This window comes from Leucopleurus acutus, assembly GCF_964270905.1.
Source record: "Leucopleurus acutus genome assembly, chromosome: 19".
Lineage (NCBI taxonomy): Eukaryota > Metazoa > Chordata > Mammalia > Artiodactyla > Delphinidae > Leucopleurus > Leucopleurus acutus.
Window position 1 is genome coordinate 275,092 of NC_139161.1, and position 19,325 is coordinate 294,416.

The window sequence follows — 19,325 nt, forward strand, 5'->3', positions numbered from 1 at the left end:
GCTGATAGAGTAAGAGGGAAGCAGCAGTGAGAGTAGGCGTCCTGTGTGTTTGGGAACGGGTGCAGAGAGATAGCAGAGGGCGTGTGGGGCGGTACAACAGCAGCACCGGTAGTCAGAGGGCCAGGGTTAGGGTTAGGACAGACCCAACCGGGAGAGTCTTAGGTGCTGTCAGAGCAGCTGAAGCCAAGACAGCCAAACGTCTCTCATGTCCTTCTTTAAAATTTTCTGTTGTGGTCTTTCCCTGTTAGGGGACTAGGCAACCTGATAGACATGTTTCATTTTCTTTTCCACCCTGATGCTTCGTCCTGGGGCCTAGGGGGAAAATGTCCTAGCTCTCCTTGACTCAGGATTAAGAGGAAAGCAATAGAGGAGAATCTAATTCTGATAATATTAGAGTCAGACTCCTTCAGACTTTACAGTCATCTCCCCTGCTTAGCCTGTTGTAGTATCGTAGAGGAGCACAGTCTTGATCTAAATTTCTGCGACACTGGCCCAGCTTCTTGTCCAGCTCAAAGTCAGAAGTGAAGAAGGCAATTGAAACATCAGCTTATCCACAGACACAACCTTGACATCTAATCATGGTCACCCTCATGCAATCAGCGTGTGCCTGTCAACAGTATCTTCTGGAGAAAGGTGTATCTCAGCTGAAATGTCGCTTCAGTCATTAAAAAGATGAAGATTTATAGGGGAAAGTGTTTGTTGATAAAGAGCCTTAATCAGGTTCTGAGACAGTTGAAGAGCAGGCATTGCAGCTGCCTGGGAAGACTGGGGCAGAGTTACCATCCATCTCATTTCATTTCTGAGATAATTTATACATACCCAGTAGTCTTCAGGGTCTTATTGGCCAGATTTAACCTTGGTCCATTTGAGCTAGACATGAGGATGCTCTTGGGGCATGACTGGCACATCACAGCCATCTGTGGCAATAGCTTGGTTGCTGGGTTACCCCAGCTTCAATGCAGGAACAAACTGCTTGTTCTGTCTTCTTGAGAGTGGTCAGTTTCATGTCACTTAAGATCAGACTTGTGTTTCAGAAGGATGACAGCACTCCCTAGCTTAAAAACCTTTGGTAGCTTGCCACAGTTTACAGGATTAAGAACATGTTTATTCTCAGTATTGACTCATTCAGGGTCTCGTGTAATTGGGCTTCTGCAGTTTCATCTGATTTCAAGAAGGGGAAGATTCGCATGTAAGTCCAGTTGTAGCTCCATGTGCACAGAACTTCTCGTCTCAAATCTGCTTCAGTGTATAAGCTGTTACCTTTATCTAGTATGTACTTCCCTCATACTAGATTAAAAAACTCCAGCTTTTTATGCAAGATTATCATTATCTCCATGAAGTCACCTTTAATTTTCTCAGGCTCCAGGATGTCATCTCACGTCCTCTTATAACACCTCTAATGTTATGTTTACACGTTGGTATCCTCTACTGGACTCTAAGCCAGAGCTTAGAGCTTAGCAGACTTGTTCTGTGAAAGGCCCGATACTAAATTTTCAGGCCTTGTGGGCCGTGTGGTTTCTGTTGCAGCCGCTCACCTCTGCCATTGTAGTGAGGAAGCAGCCGTAGAGAGTGTGTCAACTTGCACAACTGTGGCTGTGTTCCAGTAACACTTTATGCACAGAAATCCGGTGGACTGGAAGTGGCCTGGGGGTCGTAGTTTGCCAACCCCCGCTCTGCACTCCTGGGGGTACAGACTGAGTCTGTTTTTTTATCTCCAGCCCCAGGCACAGTGTCCTTGGTAGGCCCTCAGTAAGTGTTTGTTGAAGGAATAATGGCAAAAATTGACAGCCAAGCTTTTAATGCAAAGGTGATATAGTACTTTTTTTGTTGTTCACTTCAGAGTTATTTAGACTGAGACTTTTTTTATATTAATATAGATACGTTTGAGGAAGAGATGTATAAAAACAATAAAATCAGAAGGAAAGAACACATTTTAATGATTTATATCAGAAGGAAGTAAATGGTTATCTTTCCAAGGAAGAAAGTGTGAAAATAAAAATAATGTTTTTAAAGGCATTAAAGTGGATATGCTAATAAAATAGTAGTATCTTTCCTTGTGACTCACATTTAATATGTGGGTTTTTTTCTGTTTCATCGTTCGTAATTTAAAGAATATTCCCTCGTTTGATTGTCAGAAAGTGATTTATTGGGCCCCCAGCGCTCCTGCTATTACAGATAAGAATGGATCATATCTTTTAGATGTGCTAGGGGTGGGAAAAGGTGGTGAACCACAGGACTTAGATCTTCCTCAGCTAAAAAATCCCTCTTCTTTTTTTTAGATGGATTTGGAATCAAATCCACAGAACAGAAGTCCTGAATCACGTCCTGGTGTTGTTTATCCCAAATTTCATCGCAAAGACAATCTCAACCCAAGACACATAAATCTCCCTGTTCCTGCTCCCCATGCGCAGTATGCAGTCCCCAGTCGCCATTTTCATCCACTTCCCCAGCTGCCAAGACCGCCGTTTGCAATTCCACAGCAGCACGCCTTGTCACATCAGCAGCAGAATAATTTGCCTGAACAACCAAATCAAATGCCGCCCCCCCCGAATCAGGGAGTCCCGCAGCAGAATCCGCTGGGCCAGCCGCCGCCTCAGCTCTCTGCTGCCTGTCAGGCAGGCCCCAACAGTGCTTTTTTTAATACTCCGGTTTCTCATCGACCACAGTCCCCTCCTGCAGAGGCTGCACTTCCTGAGCAGCAGCCCCCTCCCATGCTGCAGGGGGGCCACAGTCCTCTGCGAGCCATTGCGCAGCCCGGCCCCATTCTTCCTTCACATCTGAATAACTTCACTGATGAGAACCCCCCAGGACTGCCTGTAGGAGAGGCTTTAGGTGAGTTCTCTGATCGCTGCTGGATGTGACAAATTCAGAGATGATTTACTCAGATGACATTGCTGTACAATATTTCTTGAGTCAGGATTGGTTCATTTCTTCAAATAACGCCAGCAAAAGAATCAATCAGTTAGTGTGGTAATCAGAATCTAGTTCCAAATGCTATATAATACTAAGCATCCAGCTGATGTCAGGTTATGTCGTAATGTAGGTAAGGAAGAATCATCATCATCACCATAACTTGAGTTACTGGCAAGTTAAGAAAACATACGCTTTCTCCAAAACTCAAATTGTAGCCCTTTCTTTCTGGAGAATATCTGGTTGTAAAAACTCTTGAAAGAATTAACTTGAAACCCTAAATGCTGAAAACATAAACTTCGCACCAATGTTTCTACAGATCGCGTGCATGGGAGTGTGGCTCTGGAAGCATTACGGCAGCAGCAGGTGCGGTTACAGCAGTGGAGTGAGCATCACGCCTATCTCAGCCAGGGCAGTGTTCCTTACCCACACCATCACCATCCTCACCCTCACCCTCACCCTCACCTCCAGCATCTTCCCCAGCCGCCCATTGGATTACATCAGCCACCAGTGAGAGCAGACTGGAAGCTCCCCAGCAGTGCCGAAGATGAAGCAGAAACAGCTGACTCAAGGTATCCCAGCAGACTGACACGAGCCCCTACTGTTGTCCTTCTTGAGTGGTGTCCTTTTAGCCTCAGACTGGAATATTGTCCCAAAGAAATTGGATGCCGGCCTTCTAGGTACATTGCTCCACAGTTCTGTCGATTGACTCTAAAATATAGAGCATCTTTTGAGAAGTAACTCTTCTGAAAATCTAGGCATGGACCACCCGCTGTGGCTCGTAAGTTAATGTGGCCTCTTGCTTTGCAGTCCTTCTGAAAGAAACGTACCATCACTGTGCGTGGTTTTTTCATACTCAGTCATAATGCAAAGAGGACAGGATTAAATTAGAGGTTAAAAGTTAAAAATTATAAATTTATCATCAATGTGTTTTTTTCTAGTAGCACGAAATTCTACCGTCTTTTAAGTATAGATGTTTGAGTGTTCAGTCCTCATTCTAAACTTGTTTTTATGGTGTCATGTGAATGCATTGAAGTGTTTCCTAATCCCTTCTGAATAAGATCCACCATTATGGTGACCTTTTATAGCCGTTAGTTGCCAAAGGCATGTGAAGACCAGGACAGCTGTTTGTACCACCAAGGGAAAAGAGAGAAATCAGATACTTGGGCATATTTAGCGTCTTCAGTTCAGCACCTATGAGTGTTAATGCTTCCTGCTCTTGAGATGAATTAACGTTAGTTCTGATTAAGTAGTACGCTGCTGCTTGTAAAAATTACACATGTAGTTGATTAAGCTCTCCTTAATGTGATGAGGCTTTTCTTTTGCTTTCTCCTCCTCATATTTCATCATCCTTATGTAGATTCCAAGACTTAATCAGAGAACTGTCTAATCGTGATCAAAGTGAAACACGGGAACTAGCTGAGATGCCGCCACCTCAATCAAGACTTTTGCAATATAGACAAATTCAGACCAGGAGCCCACCAGCAGTCCCCTCGCCCCCGTCCAGTGCAGACCACAGTACCCACTTTTCCAACTTCAGTGACAGCAGCAGAGACCTCGAAGTAGCCAGCAACCCAGCATTTCCACAGCGCCTGCCGCCGCAGCTGTTCAATTCGCCTTTCTCGTTGCCGTCTGAACACCTCGCCCCTCCTCCCTTGAAATGCCTGGCACCTGATGGAGCATGGACTTTTGCCAACTTACAGCAGAATCGCCTGATGGGGCCGGGTTTTCCCTATGGCCTACCTCCACTGCCGCCCAGGCCACCGCAGACCCCTTTTGTGCACATGCAGAGCCATCAGCCTGCTGTCAGCCAAGAGCCCTTCCACCCGCTGTCGGCTCGCACGGTGTCGTCCTCTTCGCTCCCCAGCTTAGAAGAGGTAAAATGTCTTTCTTCTGCGCTTCTCCTTTCAGGATCGTTGATTGTGAAAAAGATCAATATTTGTTGGTTTGATGGTGACGGTGGACAGATCTTAACTATATTTAATAGTCTTGTAAAGATAATATTTTCTTGCAACTTGTTTATTTTTCAGCTTCATTTTAAAGAGTTGTTTATTTTTTTATTGAAGTCTAGTTGGTTTACAGTATTGTGTTAGTTTCAGGTGTACAGCAAAGTGATTCAGTTATATATATATGTATTTTCAGGTTATTTTCCATTGTAGGTTATTATGAGATATTGAATACTATTCCCTGTTATACAGCAAATCTTTGTTGCTTATCTGTTTTATTTATAGTATTCTGTATCGGTTAATCCCATACTCCCAATTTATCCCTTCCCCCTCTCCCTTTCCCTTTTGGTAAACCATAAGTTTATTTTCTATGTCTATGTGTCTGTTTCTGTTTTGTGTATAGATTCATCTGTATTATTTTGTAGATTCCACATGTAAGTGGTACCATGGGATATTTGTCTTTCTCTGTCTGATTTACTTCACCTAGTATGATATTCTCTAGGTCCATCCATGTTGCTACAAATGGCAATATTTCATTCTTTTTTATGTCTGAGAAATATTTCATTGTGTGTATAGATGTGTGTGTATGTGTGTGTGTGTGCATGTATGTATGTGTATGTATGTATGTATGTGTGTATATATATATATATATATACTGCATCTTCTTTATCCATTCATCTGTTGATTGACAGGTTGTTTCCGTGTCTTGGCTATTGTAAACAGTGCTGCTATGAACACTGGGGGTGCATGTATCTTTTCAAATTAGAGTATTTGTCTTTTCTGGATATATGCCCAGGAGTGAAATTGCTAAATCATATGGTAGCTCTATTTTTAGTTTCTTAAAGAACCTCCATACTGTTTTCCACAGTGGCTGCACCAACTTACATTCCCACAAACAGTGTGGGAGGGTAACTGTATCTCCACACCCTCTCCAGCATATTTATTATTTGTAGACTTTTTGATGATGGCCAATCTGACCAGTGTGAGGTGATACCTCACTGTGGGTTTGATTTGCATCTAATAATTAGCAATGTTGAGCATCTTCTCGTGTGCTTTTTGGCCATCCGTATGTCTTCTTTAGAGAAGTGTATGTTTAGGTCTTCTGCCCATTTTTTGATTGGGTTGTTTGTTTTCTTGATACTGAGTTGTATGAGCCATTTGTGTATTTTGGAAATTAACCCCTTGTTGGTCAGGTCGTTTGCAAATATTTTTTTTCCATTCTTTAGGTCGTCTTTTCGTTTTGTTGATGGTTTCCTTTGCTGTGCAAAAGCTTTTAAGTTTGATTAGGTCCCACTTGTTTATTTTTGCTTTTATTTCTTTCGCCTTGAGAGATTGGTCTGAGAATATACTGCTGTGGTTTATATCCAAAAATGTTTGGCTGTGTTCTCTTCTAGGAGTTGTTTGGTGCCATGTCTTATATTTAGGTCTTTAAACCATTTTGAGTATATTTTTGTGTATGGTGTGATGAGGGAGTGTTCTAATTTCATTGATTTACCTGAGGCTGTTCTTGGAACTTATTTTAATTTTCCCCTTTTATTATGCTATTTCAGGCTTTGTAGAATGGTCATTGTTACAACCTGAAGCCTTTTATTGCTGTTTTAGAACACTTAACATCTGACTGACTTGAGGAGGCTATTCATTCAAGAAGCTTCATCCTGTCTGATCTGGGGAAATGGTTTTTAGTGGCTCATCTTTTTACTTACATTGTATTTGTTAATTACAAATTTGTTCATTAAGGTTTTCCATAGATGTTGGTTTTCTCAGCCAGTGGTCAGTTGCAAGGGCTGTGCTCTTTCTCCTGTCGTTCATCCTGGTGTTTTCTTAGACTGGGGCAGTTAATACACAATGACACTGATTCCCAAATATCAGAATTTGCAGTCTTCAACGTAGAATTGACTCTGCTAAACTAAGCACTCCAGGGTAAACTGAATTATACTTTGGTATTGCTAAAGAGCATCTTTATGGACCTTCACTGATACAAAAATCTTAGTAATTCTAGGTTATAAAATTTCAAAAATGGTACATTCGGTGTGGACTATAAAAATGTTGTCTAGCTGTTCTTGTTAAGCTTACAGTGATTAAAGGTAAGAATGTGTAAAGCTCGTGTGGTCATTATCAATCACAGATGTCTTCTTAAAGCAGGGTAAACATTTTGAATTTTGAGATATGAAAAATATTTTTTTGACATTAGCTTCATTTTGTCAGTTCCTTAGTGATTTCTAAAGGCTTTAGAAATAATTTATTCATGTTTTGCAAATTTTCTGCTACAGATGCTGATTAAAAAGTCAAGTTTCATAGGGAAGCTTCTATATCTTATTTGTAGGGTTTTAGAGGTAATTTGTTCAAATTGTTCCAGTATTCATTGATTGGCTCATCGTTGATTGGCTCATTCTTTATCCCATATAATTTGCAATATTTTCTCTCATTTTGTGGACTGTCTTTTCCCCCTCTTGAGAGTATCCTTTGATGCACAAAAGTTTTAAATTTAGATAAGGTCCAATTTATCTGTTTTCTCTTTGGTCGTTCTGCTTCTGGTGTCATGTCTAAGAAACTGTTGTCTAATCCAAGATCACAAAGATTTACATCTACCTTTCCTAGTTTTAGTTCTTACATTTAATTCTTTGATCCATTTTGAGTTAATTTTTGGACATTTTATGAGGTATGTGTCTAATTCATTATTTTGCATGTGGTTGTTCAGTTTTCTTTGCACTATTTATTGAAAAGACCATTCTTTCTCCATTTTATGGTCTTGGCAGCCTTGTCAAAAAATCAACTGACCACAGACCTATGGGTTTATTTCTGGACTCTAAATTCTCTTCCTTGATCTATATATGTCCTTATGCAATACCATGCTGGCTTGTATACTGTAGCTTTGTAGTGAGTTCTGTATTTGGAAGTATGAGTCTTTGGTACTTGGTTTTTCTGTTTCAAGATTGTTTTGGCTATTCTGGGTCCCTTGAATTACCATATGGAATTTAGGGTTAGTTTGTCAGTTTCTGCAAAAAAATCTAGCTGGGATTTTAAAAGGGATTGCATTAAATTTGTAGATTAACTTGGGAAGTATTGCCATCTTAACAATATAAAGTCTTCTGGTTCCTGAACATGGTACCTTTCCACTTATTTAGGTCTTTTAAAATTTCTTTCAACAGTATTTTGTAGTTTTCCAATTATAAGTCTTACACTTCTTTTGTTAAATTTATTCCAAAGTATCATATTATTTTTTGTGCTATGGTACATGGAATTGTTTTCTCAGTTTCATTTTTTGGATTGTTCGCTGCTAGTGTTTAGAAGTGCAGTTGATTGTATATCTGCAAACTTGCAGAACTCTTTATTAGCTCTAATAGATTTTTTTGTGTGTGAATACCTTAGGATTTTTTATGTAGAAGATAATGTCACCTGCAAATATAGTTTTGTTCTTTCCTCCCAATCTAGATGTCTTTTATTTCTTTTTCTTGCCTAATTGCCTGGCCAGAACTTCTGGTATAATGTTTAGGGTACATTTTTGGCAAAATTAGAGGAAGACAAGCATTTCCGGCGTGAGTTTTCCAAATTTCCTTCTGTTATTGATTTCTGATTTCACTCCATGTGGTTGGAGAACTTACTTTGTATAATTCTAATCTTTTAAAATTTATTGAGACTTGTTGTATGGCCTATCCTGGAGAATGTTTCCAGTACACTGGGGAAGAACGTATATCTTGCTCTCGTTGGGTGGCATGTTCTATAGATATGTTAGGTCTATTTGGTTTATATTGTTCAAATTTTCTCTTTCCTTTGGGTCTGCTGTCTAGGTTTTATATCCATTATCAAAACTAGGATGTTGAAGTCTCCAAATATTATTGTTAAATTGTGTAGTTCTCCTTTTAATTCTGTCAGTTTATGCTTCATGTATTTTGGGGTTCTGTCCTTAGGTTTACGTATGTTTATAATTGTTAAATCTCCTTGTCTGCCTTTTATCATTATATGATATCCTTTCTCTCTCATAACAATTTTTGTCTTCAAGTATGTTTTTTTTCTGATATTTGTATAGCCACCCCAGCTCTCTTTTGGTTACCATTTGCATGGAATGTCTTTTCTCATCCTTTTGCCTTTTGATTTTGTTGTCATTTGTTTGTTTAGTGATTTTTCTGAACTAATTTTTCAAATTTAAAGTTAATTTTTAAATTTTGAACTAATTTTTTAAAGTCAGTATTTGTTGTGTGTGGCCTCTGAAGTTTTTCTTCCATGGGCTTAATGATCAACTAGCCATTGCCCAGAGGTTTCCTTAACCACCCCATTCCAAAAACATTGCCCAGTTTTTGCAGAGGCATCTGTGTGTACGTGTGTTTGCGCACACCTTCCGTACTCGGCCAGGCAGTTTACATGCAGAGGCACCTGCGTGTACGTGTGTTTGCGCACACCTTCCGTACTCGGCCAGGCAGTTTACACCTCTGCCTCAGCTTTAACTTCCTGCTTCTCCAGCCTCCAGATCAGCCAGAGGTGAGAACTTTTCTGGCCTTTCCTGAGCACGTGCACAGCATGTGTGTGGTCTTCTAGATTCCCAGGGAGGAACAGGTCGGAGCTATTCGAAGTCTTTATTCCCTAAAGTATCTTATAACCCAGCCTTTCCTCCAAAGCTTTTTGTTAGTCTGTTGTTTGGTCCAACTGCTATCCATTGCTTCAGGCAGCAGCAACTAAAACATCGGCCTTGTAAATATTTTCAGTATGGCCCCTTCAGCACTGGTTGAGTTCTGAGTTAGATAAGAGTCAAGTGTTGTTTTGTACCAGGCAGGTGAAAACAAATAATTACAGCTCTTGGACAGTGAGGCCCCTTCTGCTCTGATAGTAGTGCTGGAAACGCAGGGTCTTATTTTCAAGGCTACCACTCAGCTGGAGAAGCAGGGGCATGGGCCTGTGGGAAATGAAAATACTGCAAATCTTGCTCTTCTTACTGAAATTTTCTGGTTTCTCTTGATTAAGTGCTCCTCTGGTTGCTGCAAGCTTTAGTTTCCTAAATTCCAAGAAAGTTGATTGTGACGGTTTTTGTCAGTTTTTTCATTGCTTTTATGGAGTTCCTCGTTCCACCATTTTTACTGATAACCCTTGTGCTATTTTGATCTAACCAGTAGAATGAGTTCATAATGTTTGGGGGAAATAACATGCCACAGTTTTTATAAGGTTTTATAAAGTTTTGTACTTTGCTAAATAATGTTGGATACTGAATAGTGTACTTTTAATCGTTGATCTATTTAAATGTTTCTTAGTTTTGGAATTTAAGTTCTCTGTACCTTCGCGCTCTTAACATTTGTTATTACTGTTTAGCTGTGAGTACATGAATAAGTACCTTCAATTGTCAGTGGGTTCTTAGAGTGCAATTACTTTTGCAAAAACATTTGGTCACCTTTGTTTTGATGCATGAGATTCACAAATGATGACTGACTTGCAACACTGAAGAAAATACCTTGACAAGGGAAATATTATTTTTACCACATTTACAGGATTTGACGTTTTCAGTACATTAGGATAACTTCTGTCTGTTATGTTGTACAAAACGATTTTGCATGAATCATCTCACAGAATGAATGGTTTATATGTTTGCTGTTTATTTCCAACCTTTTAAAATAATTTCCTTAACATTAACAATACAGAAAAATGTGTTATTTCCCTACCTACTGTTAATTCTTTCATCGCTAGAAACCTTGGTAGATGAAGCTTATGTTGGATGAAAACATCTAGATGTTAGCTTAACAGTTAACTTGAACAGATATGGTTTTTCATGTTGTGTTTCATTAGTTTTCTCTTTTTTTATAATAATTTTGATTTTCTTTTGACAAATGATATACCTGGTCAGCATGGAAAATGTGGAAGTTAGAGAAATTATTCCTCATTTCACTATACCAGGATAGCTCCTGTAATGTCGGGGAGGAAGAAATTTCCTCTACCCTTCTAGGTTCTTCTGGCTGGTCTGAGAATTAAATTGACATGAGACAGCTTAATAGGAGAAAATCAAACAAAGTTTAATATCACCTATACATGGGAGAGACCCAGGAAAACTGAGTAACTCACCAAAACGGTCAAAGCCCTCACCTTAAATACCATCTTCAGCTAAGACAAAAGGATGTGGGGTGGTGGTTGGAGTTCAGAGTGCAGGAAGGCAGTTGGCTTGGAGATGGAAAGTCAAGTGTGTGGTTCGCTGGCAGTGCAGCCAGTGGGACCCAGAGAGGAATTTTAACAAACAGGCTTTTCTGGGTTCCTCCCTGTCTAGACACTTAGTTCGCACTATAGTGATCTCTGGCGACAGCTCCCTTCCTGGAACAGGTCCTCTATCTGCATTCTTTTAGGCAGTTAGCGGGAAGGTCAGAGGTTCTTCCTGAGTCTTTTGGGGCTTAAAAACAATCAGCCTAAATTAATCCTCAAGCCAGAGAGACATTTTGGGATAGCCAATTTTGTTCACCTACAGTAACAGATGGCTCTTCATAGCATTCACAGGTGAGAACATGTGGCTGTCATGGAGGGGTACTACTTGTTGGAGACGTGAAACAGTTTTTTTCCCTAATTGCTGTGCTCAGTTATATCGCCCCATCAAACCTTTCTTTCTACCAGGTCAAGATCCCTGAACGTGATCTTGATCCTATTCAATGGCACTTTTTGCTACTTAAAATTTTTAGAGTCTTCTCATTTAGATGCTTCAGGCATCAATCCGTGGATTTTCCTTACCTACCTCAAAAGCCCGGGCCCTCAGCTGCTTGCATGAAGCTAGGGCTCTGTGGTTTGGTTGTAGCGCCTGCACCCTCTCCCACTTCTGGTTCTTTACTGATGTGATGAGATAAGGAGAACAAAGAGCAGAGGTGCCTTCCTTACCTGGACCAGGTTACAGACCATTCCTGATTGGAAATAGATTGATAAATTGCTCCAATTTGATTTCACATTTCAGTGTAAGCTTGAGGTTATGATTTAAGTTTCTCCAAATATTTAGCCAGTTGTTTTCATGCTCTTTACTAAATGATTGCATATTCACTAGATAGAACAGTAGTTTTCTTGTCAAATACTAAATTCTTCATAATACCACTGTATCACATTTGTGTTTCAACTCACTGCTGTTAGGGGGAGGGGGAGATGAAATGCAAGGAGCAGCAATAGAAGTTATCTCTTGGCTTCTGAACGTCCAAGGATTCAGTTTCTAGTAATTTTGGCATGATTTGGGATTTTTTCAAGGGTAATTTTGATCTGAGTAAGGTTTTTCATTTTGCATGATAACTTTACAATCTGATCTCTGAGTAAGATGCAGTTCTTCAGTATATACTGCAATCTGTTTCTGGACTTCCTATTTTTCTCCTCATCTGTCCATATGTTTCTGTACCAGAATTACACTGTTTTAATTTTTGAGACTTTCTGGTATTCTAATTTGATAGTGTGACGTCTCCCTTATTACTTTGTTTTTTTCTTCCAGTTTCGGTTTGGGGAGTGCCGGGGAGAAGAGGTTATTCTCTGGTTTTTCTACTAGAAGTTTAGAATACCTATGTGAACTCCTCTCCCCGAAACGGAAACAAAAACCTTTCTTAGGTTTTAATTTCACTTATATCAAATGGATAGCTTAAATTGGGGGAAATTTTGTCTTTACAAATATTTTAAACCTCTCATTTAGGAACTGTACAGTCTTCTATATTTTAATTTTTTTTTCCTTCTTCCCTCCTTCTCTCCCTTTTTTCTTTGTTTTCTGAGTGTTCCTCTGTAAAATTCTTACTAGTGTTTTCATTTCTGGTTAAATTTATTCTTAGGTTGAGTTTTCCTTGCTTTTTGTTTATGAACAGGACCTTTTTTTTTCCCCCATTATACTTTCCAGTTATTTTATCTTGAGAGATAAATCCTCATTCTTCTTAAGTGGAGATAGTTTTATCACGTTAAAAAACTTTTGTTTAACATAGAGCCAGCAGTGCAGAACACTGGTGCAGAGCAAAGCTTTTGCCATTTAAGAGGTACTTTGCCATGAAATAATAGTTTGATTAAAAGTCCTCACTAGTAATAAATGGAAAGTTCCTTTTAAAAGTGTCGTATTGTAAAAGTCTCCAAATAAGCATTCGGAGCTGCACATTTTTGTGCTGCGCTGGTGGTACTGTTGTAGTGGCCTTCTAACAAAAACGGAATTCTTGTAAGTCACTCATTCTGATCAGCTTCCTATAAATCAGCATTTACTTATGCCGTCTTAGAGATGACGAGTAGGCCTCTGTGAGGTATCTGCTTTGAAATAGTTCTGTCTTATGTGTTGGCTTTTGAACAAAGACACTTTTTAACCCATCTGTTTATTTTCATTTTTTTCTTTCAAACAGCTAGTTTTGAGGTTAGTTTTCAAAACGATTTTCAGGAAGTACTTGTCCTTCAGTACTCAGTGATTTCAATACTATTGTCTAATCATCCTCCCTCTTCCCCGCCAAGTCTCCTTCTATGGAGCCAAGGTATTATGGTACAGATGTAGCTTGAAGATTATATTCTTGGCTGATCAACGTAGTCTGCCTGTTCTGACTTGAAAGGTGGATGCATGATGATAGGTCATGATTTATGTTGCATGACCAGGTAGTATTGCTGTCCTCTCAGAAGTGTCTTCTCAGATCGTCACTATGTGGTATCTAATACACCATCTAATGCATATAACAGAGACAGTGATCAACAAATTAATAAATTAGACCTGTAATTTAAGCATGAATATGCTTAAATTATCAAAGCTAATCATTTAAATGAGATGCTCTATTTTAATTAAAGGTTCTGGCACCATAGTTAATGAGACTTGGAATTTCCACCAGAGCATTTAGCTCTTCCTTAGTGATTAGCTTTGATAGTATAATTATAAATAGAGCCCTAATTCATTAAGTTGCTAACCTTTCCCCCAGTTATTTATTTATGCATATACATGTGAATGGCTTGCTAACCTTATACATTAGAGGTGTACCTTATAAAACAGTGGTAAGCAGGTTATGAATTTTTCCTTAAACTGACAACAATCTTTAAAAATAGAAATTCATACATGAGTTTAGTCATTTAGCTTTTTCTTCTTAAATGGCTTTTGAAACTTTAGCATTACACTTTGATTTTTAGAAGGAGATATTAGCAGTGGACTTAGAAAATAATGATCATATGTTTAGCAACGTAACAAATTCACAGTTTAAGCATGAAGAATGTTTATAAACACACAAACATATATGGAGTCCGTACTGAACCCAGGACTAAGGATCTCCGGCAGAGGAGAATAAGCCTTTAAGGAATAAATAATGAAATTATTTAAGACCTGAGGACTCTAAAATTAAATTCTGCATGCCAGTCATTGATAGTGTTGCCATCTAAAAGTAAAGGAGCGGTCTGCTCGGCAGGAGATGTGTGTAGAAAGAGTAGTCTTCTCTTCAGGAAAAAAACTGAGAACTGGGCAAAGGCAACAGGAAACAAAAAGTGGTCAGGAAATAAGAAAAGAAGAAAGAAAATAAAAGGTGAAAAGTATATATATTGAACAGCCTAAGGGCCTACAGGACTGAAGTGTAGGTGGAAATAAAAGGGCGTTCTCTGTCAGAAATATATATTTATTTTTATAGGCAAGGGATCTTTTTCTCAAATTTTTGTTTGCAGGCCCTTCTCTTTCAGTGTACTTCATAGGAGTTTCCCTCTGTGGGGAGAAAATCTGAAATTTTAAACTCATTGCCCATAATGCATTCTATTGTAATCAGTTAGCATGCTCTCTATAGTTTTTTTTAATTTAAATAACTTAAATAGGCTTGTATATGTCATAACACTTTAATTATTTTAGCAAATACATCAAATTGTTGATGGCTGTTAAGGTCGGTGATGGATGTTTGGACTTTTTAATAATAAAAAGTTAAAATACATTCTCATTGACAAAGACTTTGATTTTTTGAAGGCTTTAAAGTAAAACTTAGAACTTTGGGATTTAGTCAAGGCCTTGAAGATCACTTATTCTAACTCCTCCTTTTAAAAAGAAACTGAGGCAGTGAGATGTTGAAGGACTTAGAGCTCAAGCAGTTACTAATCACAGCAGAGCTGAGACTCCTGACCTCCGGTGTCGCGTTGTTTCTGGAGCATCACACTGTTGTTCATATCCTTATGCCACAAATAAGGTTTACTCCGAGAAAGCAGGAAGTGATTGCAGTTACATGAAGTAGACGTGGCAGGTGGGTGGGTGAGGCCAGGGGTGAGACAAATCATGTTCTTGAGACCAAACAATTAAATCTTCAATTATATGAAGTTCTCCTTTGCGGAGAAGTGGGGGGGATGGTGGTGGAGAGAGAAGGAGATGGTTCATTTTAGAATTCCGTATTCTTAGAGCTATCCAGTTCTACCTACTAAATGTTTGACAGCTCAGATAATTAACTTGGAGATCTCAAATATCAGAAGATTAACTATAAGGAATTTATTTCTCAATGTTCTTTAAACATTATAAACAGAATTCTCTGGCATTACCTTCTTTTTTGAAATTAATTATGATAACTGTGATTCTTCATAGTTATAATTATTCAGAGTTATCATAGCTATGAGCTGAAGGTAAACTTCTGTGTACTATTTTATTTATGTCAAGCTGACATATTTTCATCGTAAGAGGGATTGTGGTCTATAATTGATAACTTGACTGTTTCACATTCAAGAAGAGTTGACGAGCCGGAATGAGTCAAGGTAGCTCAAAATGTCACAGCAGTGAACCTGACATTTCTCTCTTAGATGTAATATTGCATTCCTTCTAGTATCTCCTCTATTACCTTGTGTTTGGATGTAGGAAGAGAACATCGCTTGGTGGGAAAATACTGTTTGCAGAGTGTAAGTGCCCTTGCCTGTGAAATGCTTTCAAATGGTATTTATCTTTATTTAGACCTAAATTGATTTTAATGCACTTTGGTACAAAGTCACGTTCATTTTAGTGTACCTTTCTTTCAAGAAAAACAAAACAAAACCCAGAGATAAATGTACTGTGGTTTTGAAAATTAAGATAAATTTTTGCTTCTATTATGATTGAATCTTATCAACCTAATGTGACATTGACGTTTTCAAACTTCTGTTAAGATAATGCATTTTATTTTAAAAATAATTATTTTAAAATAATGTAAAAGAAATGGTGGAGAGTGGCATAATTATTTAGGTGAGAGATGATGGTGGTTTGGACTATGATGGAGCAGTAGTAATGGCGAGAAGTAAATTCAAGGTCTGTTTGTAGCTGAGAGCTACAGGGATTCCTGATGGATCTGATGTGATGTGAAATGCGGTGAAATAGAACCACCTCTTTCTTGTTTCTGCTAACTACATTTCAGTTGCTCAGCAGCCACGTGTGGCTCAGCGCCGTTTTACTGAACAGTGCAGGTCCCCAGCATCTCCCATACCACGGAAGGGTCTTTTGGACAGAATTGCTCAACTGAAGGACTCACACCCTTCAGCTCTTTGAAACTGTCTTGTATTATTTCTTTGCTAATTGCCTACCATCTTTTTTTCTCTGTTTCTCACTTCTTGAAGCTTCTGTTGATAAGATGTTAGACTTCCTGGATTCTTCAGATTCTTTCTTCCTCTCACATTTTAATGTTTGTATTTTTCCTGCTGTCTGAGATTTCCTTCATCTTACCTACAGACCCTTCTATCACACTTTTACATTTGAGCCCTCAGATTCTTTAATTTCCAAGAGTTCTTCCTTCTCAGGTTTTTCCTTTTTCATAGCATCTTATTTTTGTTTTTATAAATGCAGTGCCTTTTCTGAGGAAACCAATTGAGAGTTTGTTGTTGTTGTTTTGTCTTAGATTTTTAGTAAGAACTAAAAAAGCATTTAAAAAATATTTTTAAAACATAATTGCTACTTCTTTTTCCTGGGCCCTCCTTTTTTCCTGTTTATCTGTGACCATCTTTTACGCTGGAGACTCCCTTTAAATGTCTGGTAACCCTTGATTATCTGTGTCCCTGAAAAGCAGTTTGGGAGTTTTACGTTTCCTTAATGACTCACTGCCTGGCAGGCTTTTCCCTGGGGACTTTTTAATGCTTGAATCTTCTGGTTGTTGCGGAGGAGTGCAGGGTGAGACTACTTGTTCTCTGTACAGACTTTCAGTTAATCCCCCCCGTTTTATCCCTTCGTCCTCCCTTCACTTTCCATTGTAGCTTGTGTTTCTGAGGCCCGAGCCTCTCTGGAATCCTGCAGAGTGGACTGATTCTCCTCTCAACTGGTAGCTCTAACTCCATCCTTCTTCCACAGACAGTCTTCCATGTGTTCCAGAAATGTGTCCTTTGTTGATGGCCAGTCATCCAGTCTTGATTGTTATAGATCCTTTATGTTCACTTATTATTATTTTAGTGGAGTCTTGGGCCAGTCTCCACCATTAACTGGGGATCATGCCTTTAAAAACAAAATACAGTTTCAGAAGTTATCAAGTCCTTTTCAATAGATTACATGACATGAACCCATAGACATTACTGTTGCAAACTACAGTTTATCCAACACACATTGCCTGGCTTGCTAATACTGTTTTTAATCTTATAGTGATACTCCTCTCCTAGTTTCTTTCTTCCTAGGTAAGTCGACAAAACTATAGCACATTGCTTTAGACGTAAGATCATAACCTTACTGGGAGCTAAATTGAAGTAAGTTAGTAGAGCCCAAGAGTGTTCTATAGTCAGGAATTTCTTCTTCAAAGCTTGGGGAAATTAAATAGAAAATATGGTATGTGTTCACCATTAAACGTTTAAATCCTTTTGTTGAATACTTATTGAGGACTTTTAGGTTCTAGGCATGGTGTTTAGGTGCCGGGAATACACAAGTGAGTAAGGTCTGATTTCTGCCCCAGAGTCTTTGCGTGTCCCTGACATTTTAATTTAGGTCAAGGTTACATTGCCTCTACTTGGATCACACAAATCCAGGCCAAAAACATATTTTTAGATTAAAAGAAAAACGTGAGCATCTCCAGAGAATCAATTTTGTTAGTGAACCAATAACCTTCATATTGTATGAAAATTTATAGTTGAACAAGATGTACAGCGATGGAATTCAGTGGTATTTTAGACGAGTAAATTTGTAAAGTCGTGAAAGATTATTAAATATCCTAGAAATGAGATAAAACTCAGAGAGTACAGACTGATAGTCCAGATTTGTTTTTTTTTTAACTTGTTCAGTGGTTTTTTAGAAAATTAAATTTGACTAGTTTGAGTGCCAGGCATGTATTCTTTAGTTTATCACAACATAACTCCGTATTGTTCAGCACCTGGTCTGATTTACATTACACATGTAGGTTATAGACCTGGTCCTACGGGCATTAGAATTTTCCAACTTTAAATGAGTGAAGAAATAAAGTGCAGCTATTAAATATGGTGTAATAAATGAGTTTTCATGACATAAAAAGATATCTGTGATATTTTGGTGAGAAATTACCAGGTTGTGTATATCATTTTAAGTGAAGGTGTATGTTCGTATACATACAGGGGAAGATGCTCATAATACCTGGTTTTCTACCTTTAGTGATGTTAAGTTGATTAACGTTTATCAGTGATCAGATGACAGCAGTCTGATCCACCAGTTTTAAAAGTTCCCAGCGACCTTCAGATTTAGCAGCTATTGATGACTATTGTTTAGAACTGTTGTTTCATTAGAGATGGCAAAATGGCGATTTTAAAATTCTTTTAATTTCTTTTGTATCTATTTTTCTTCTATGAAAGGGAACTTCTCCTCACTAAAGGTTTCATTCCTTCAAATCTGGTCCATATAGAAAAAATGAGTAGTTCTTGCCCTTTGTTTTCTTGCCCTAAATTTTCAGAGTAATGGTGCCTTAGCAGGCCCCAGAGATGACCACTCAGGCTCCCCTCACCGTTTTTTCCTTTGGAATATCATCATGAATCAGGCATCATTATATATTTGAGTTTTCAGTCCATTGTAGCCATTCTGCAGTGTGACACACTGTTACGTCTCTGGCCAGTGGGAGCCCCTTCATATTGGTGGCTGTGTTCTTTGACATATTGACAGTGACCTTTGGTAGCTTCCTTGCTTTCAGGCCGGACAAGATGTCTCTAGCTCATCTCGCACGTGTTCCGCCCCTGACCAGGAATCAGGTGTTTCTCAGGGCAGCCCTGATGGAGACTGTAGTCTGGTACTGAAGGTGCTCTCTGGTACTGCTTGTCCCTGCTTTTTCACTGGGCAGAGCCGGGAAGTACTTTGTTTTTTGAGAGAAAAATAAATCATGAGTTCATATTGATACTTCCAAGTCAATGAAGGATTATAGGGTTTTTAATATTTGTGTTTTTCACTTTACACTAGAGATCATTGTTCCTAATAAATGACTAACAGCTAGTTATTTGCTTTATATGTATATACATACACATAGATAAGATATAGATAGATAAGGGTGTGTGTGTAATAGTTTCATAATAACAGTATTGATGTTAAATTAGCAATAAATGCAGTTGAAGACATCTGTGTGGTTCATTTTGTCCTAAGGCTATATCCCATAGATATATTTAGTTAAAATACTGGATTTT

The 19,325-nt window shown here is 38.6% G+C and overlaps 1 protein-coding gene across 6 annotated transcripts in view; it reads left to right on the forward strand.

Annotated features, from left to right (window-relative positions):
• Positions 1-19,325, forward strand: part of HELZ (helicase with zinc finger) — a 155,010-nt gene that overhangs the window by 115,681 nt on the left and 20,004 nt on the right. For all 6 annotated transcript variants that reach the window (XM_082861325.1, XM_082861322.1, XM_082861327.1 and 3 more), the window contains 3 exons: positions 2,280-2,832; positions 3,230-3,482; positions 4,271-4,787. In XM_082861325.1, coding sequence (XP_082717451.1) covers positions 2,280-2,832; positions 3,230-3,482; positions 4,271-4,787 — 1,323 coding nt within the window. The remainder of the gene's footprint in view (positions 1-2,279; positions 2,833-3,229; positions 3,483-4,270; positions 4,788-19,325) is intronic.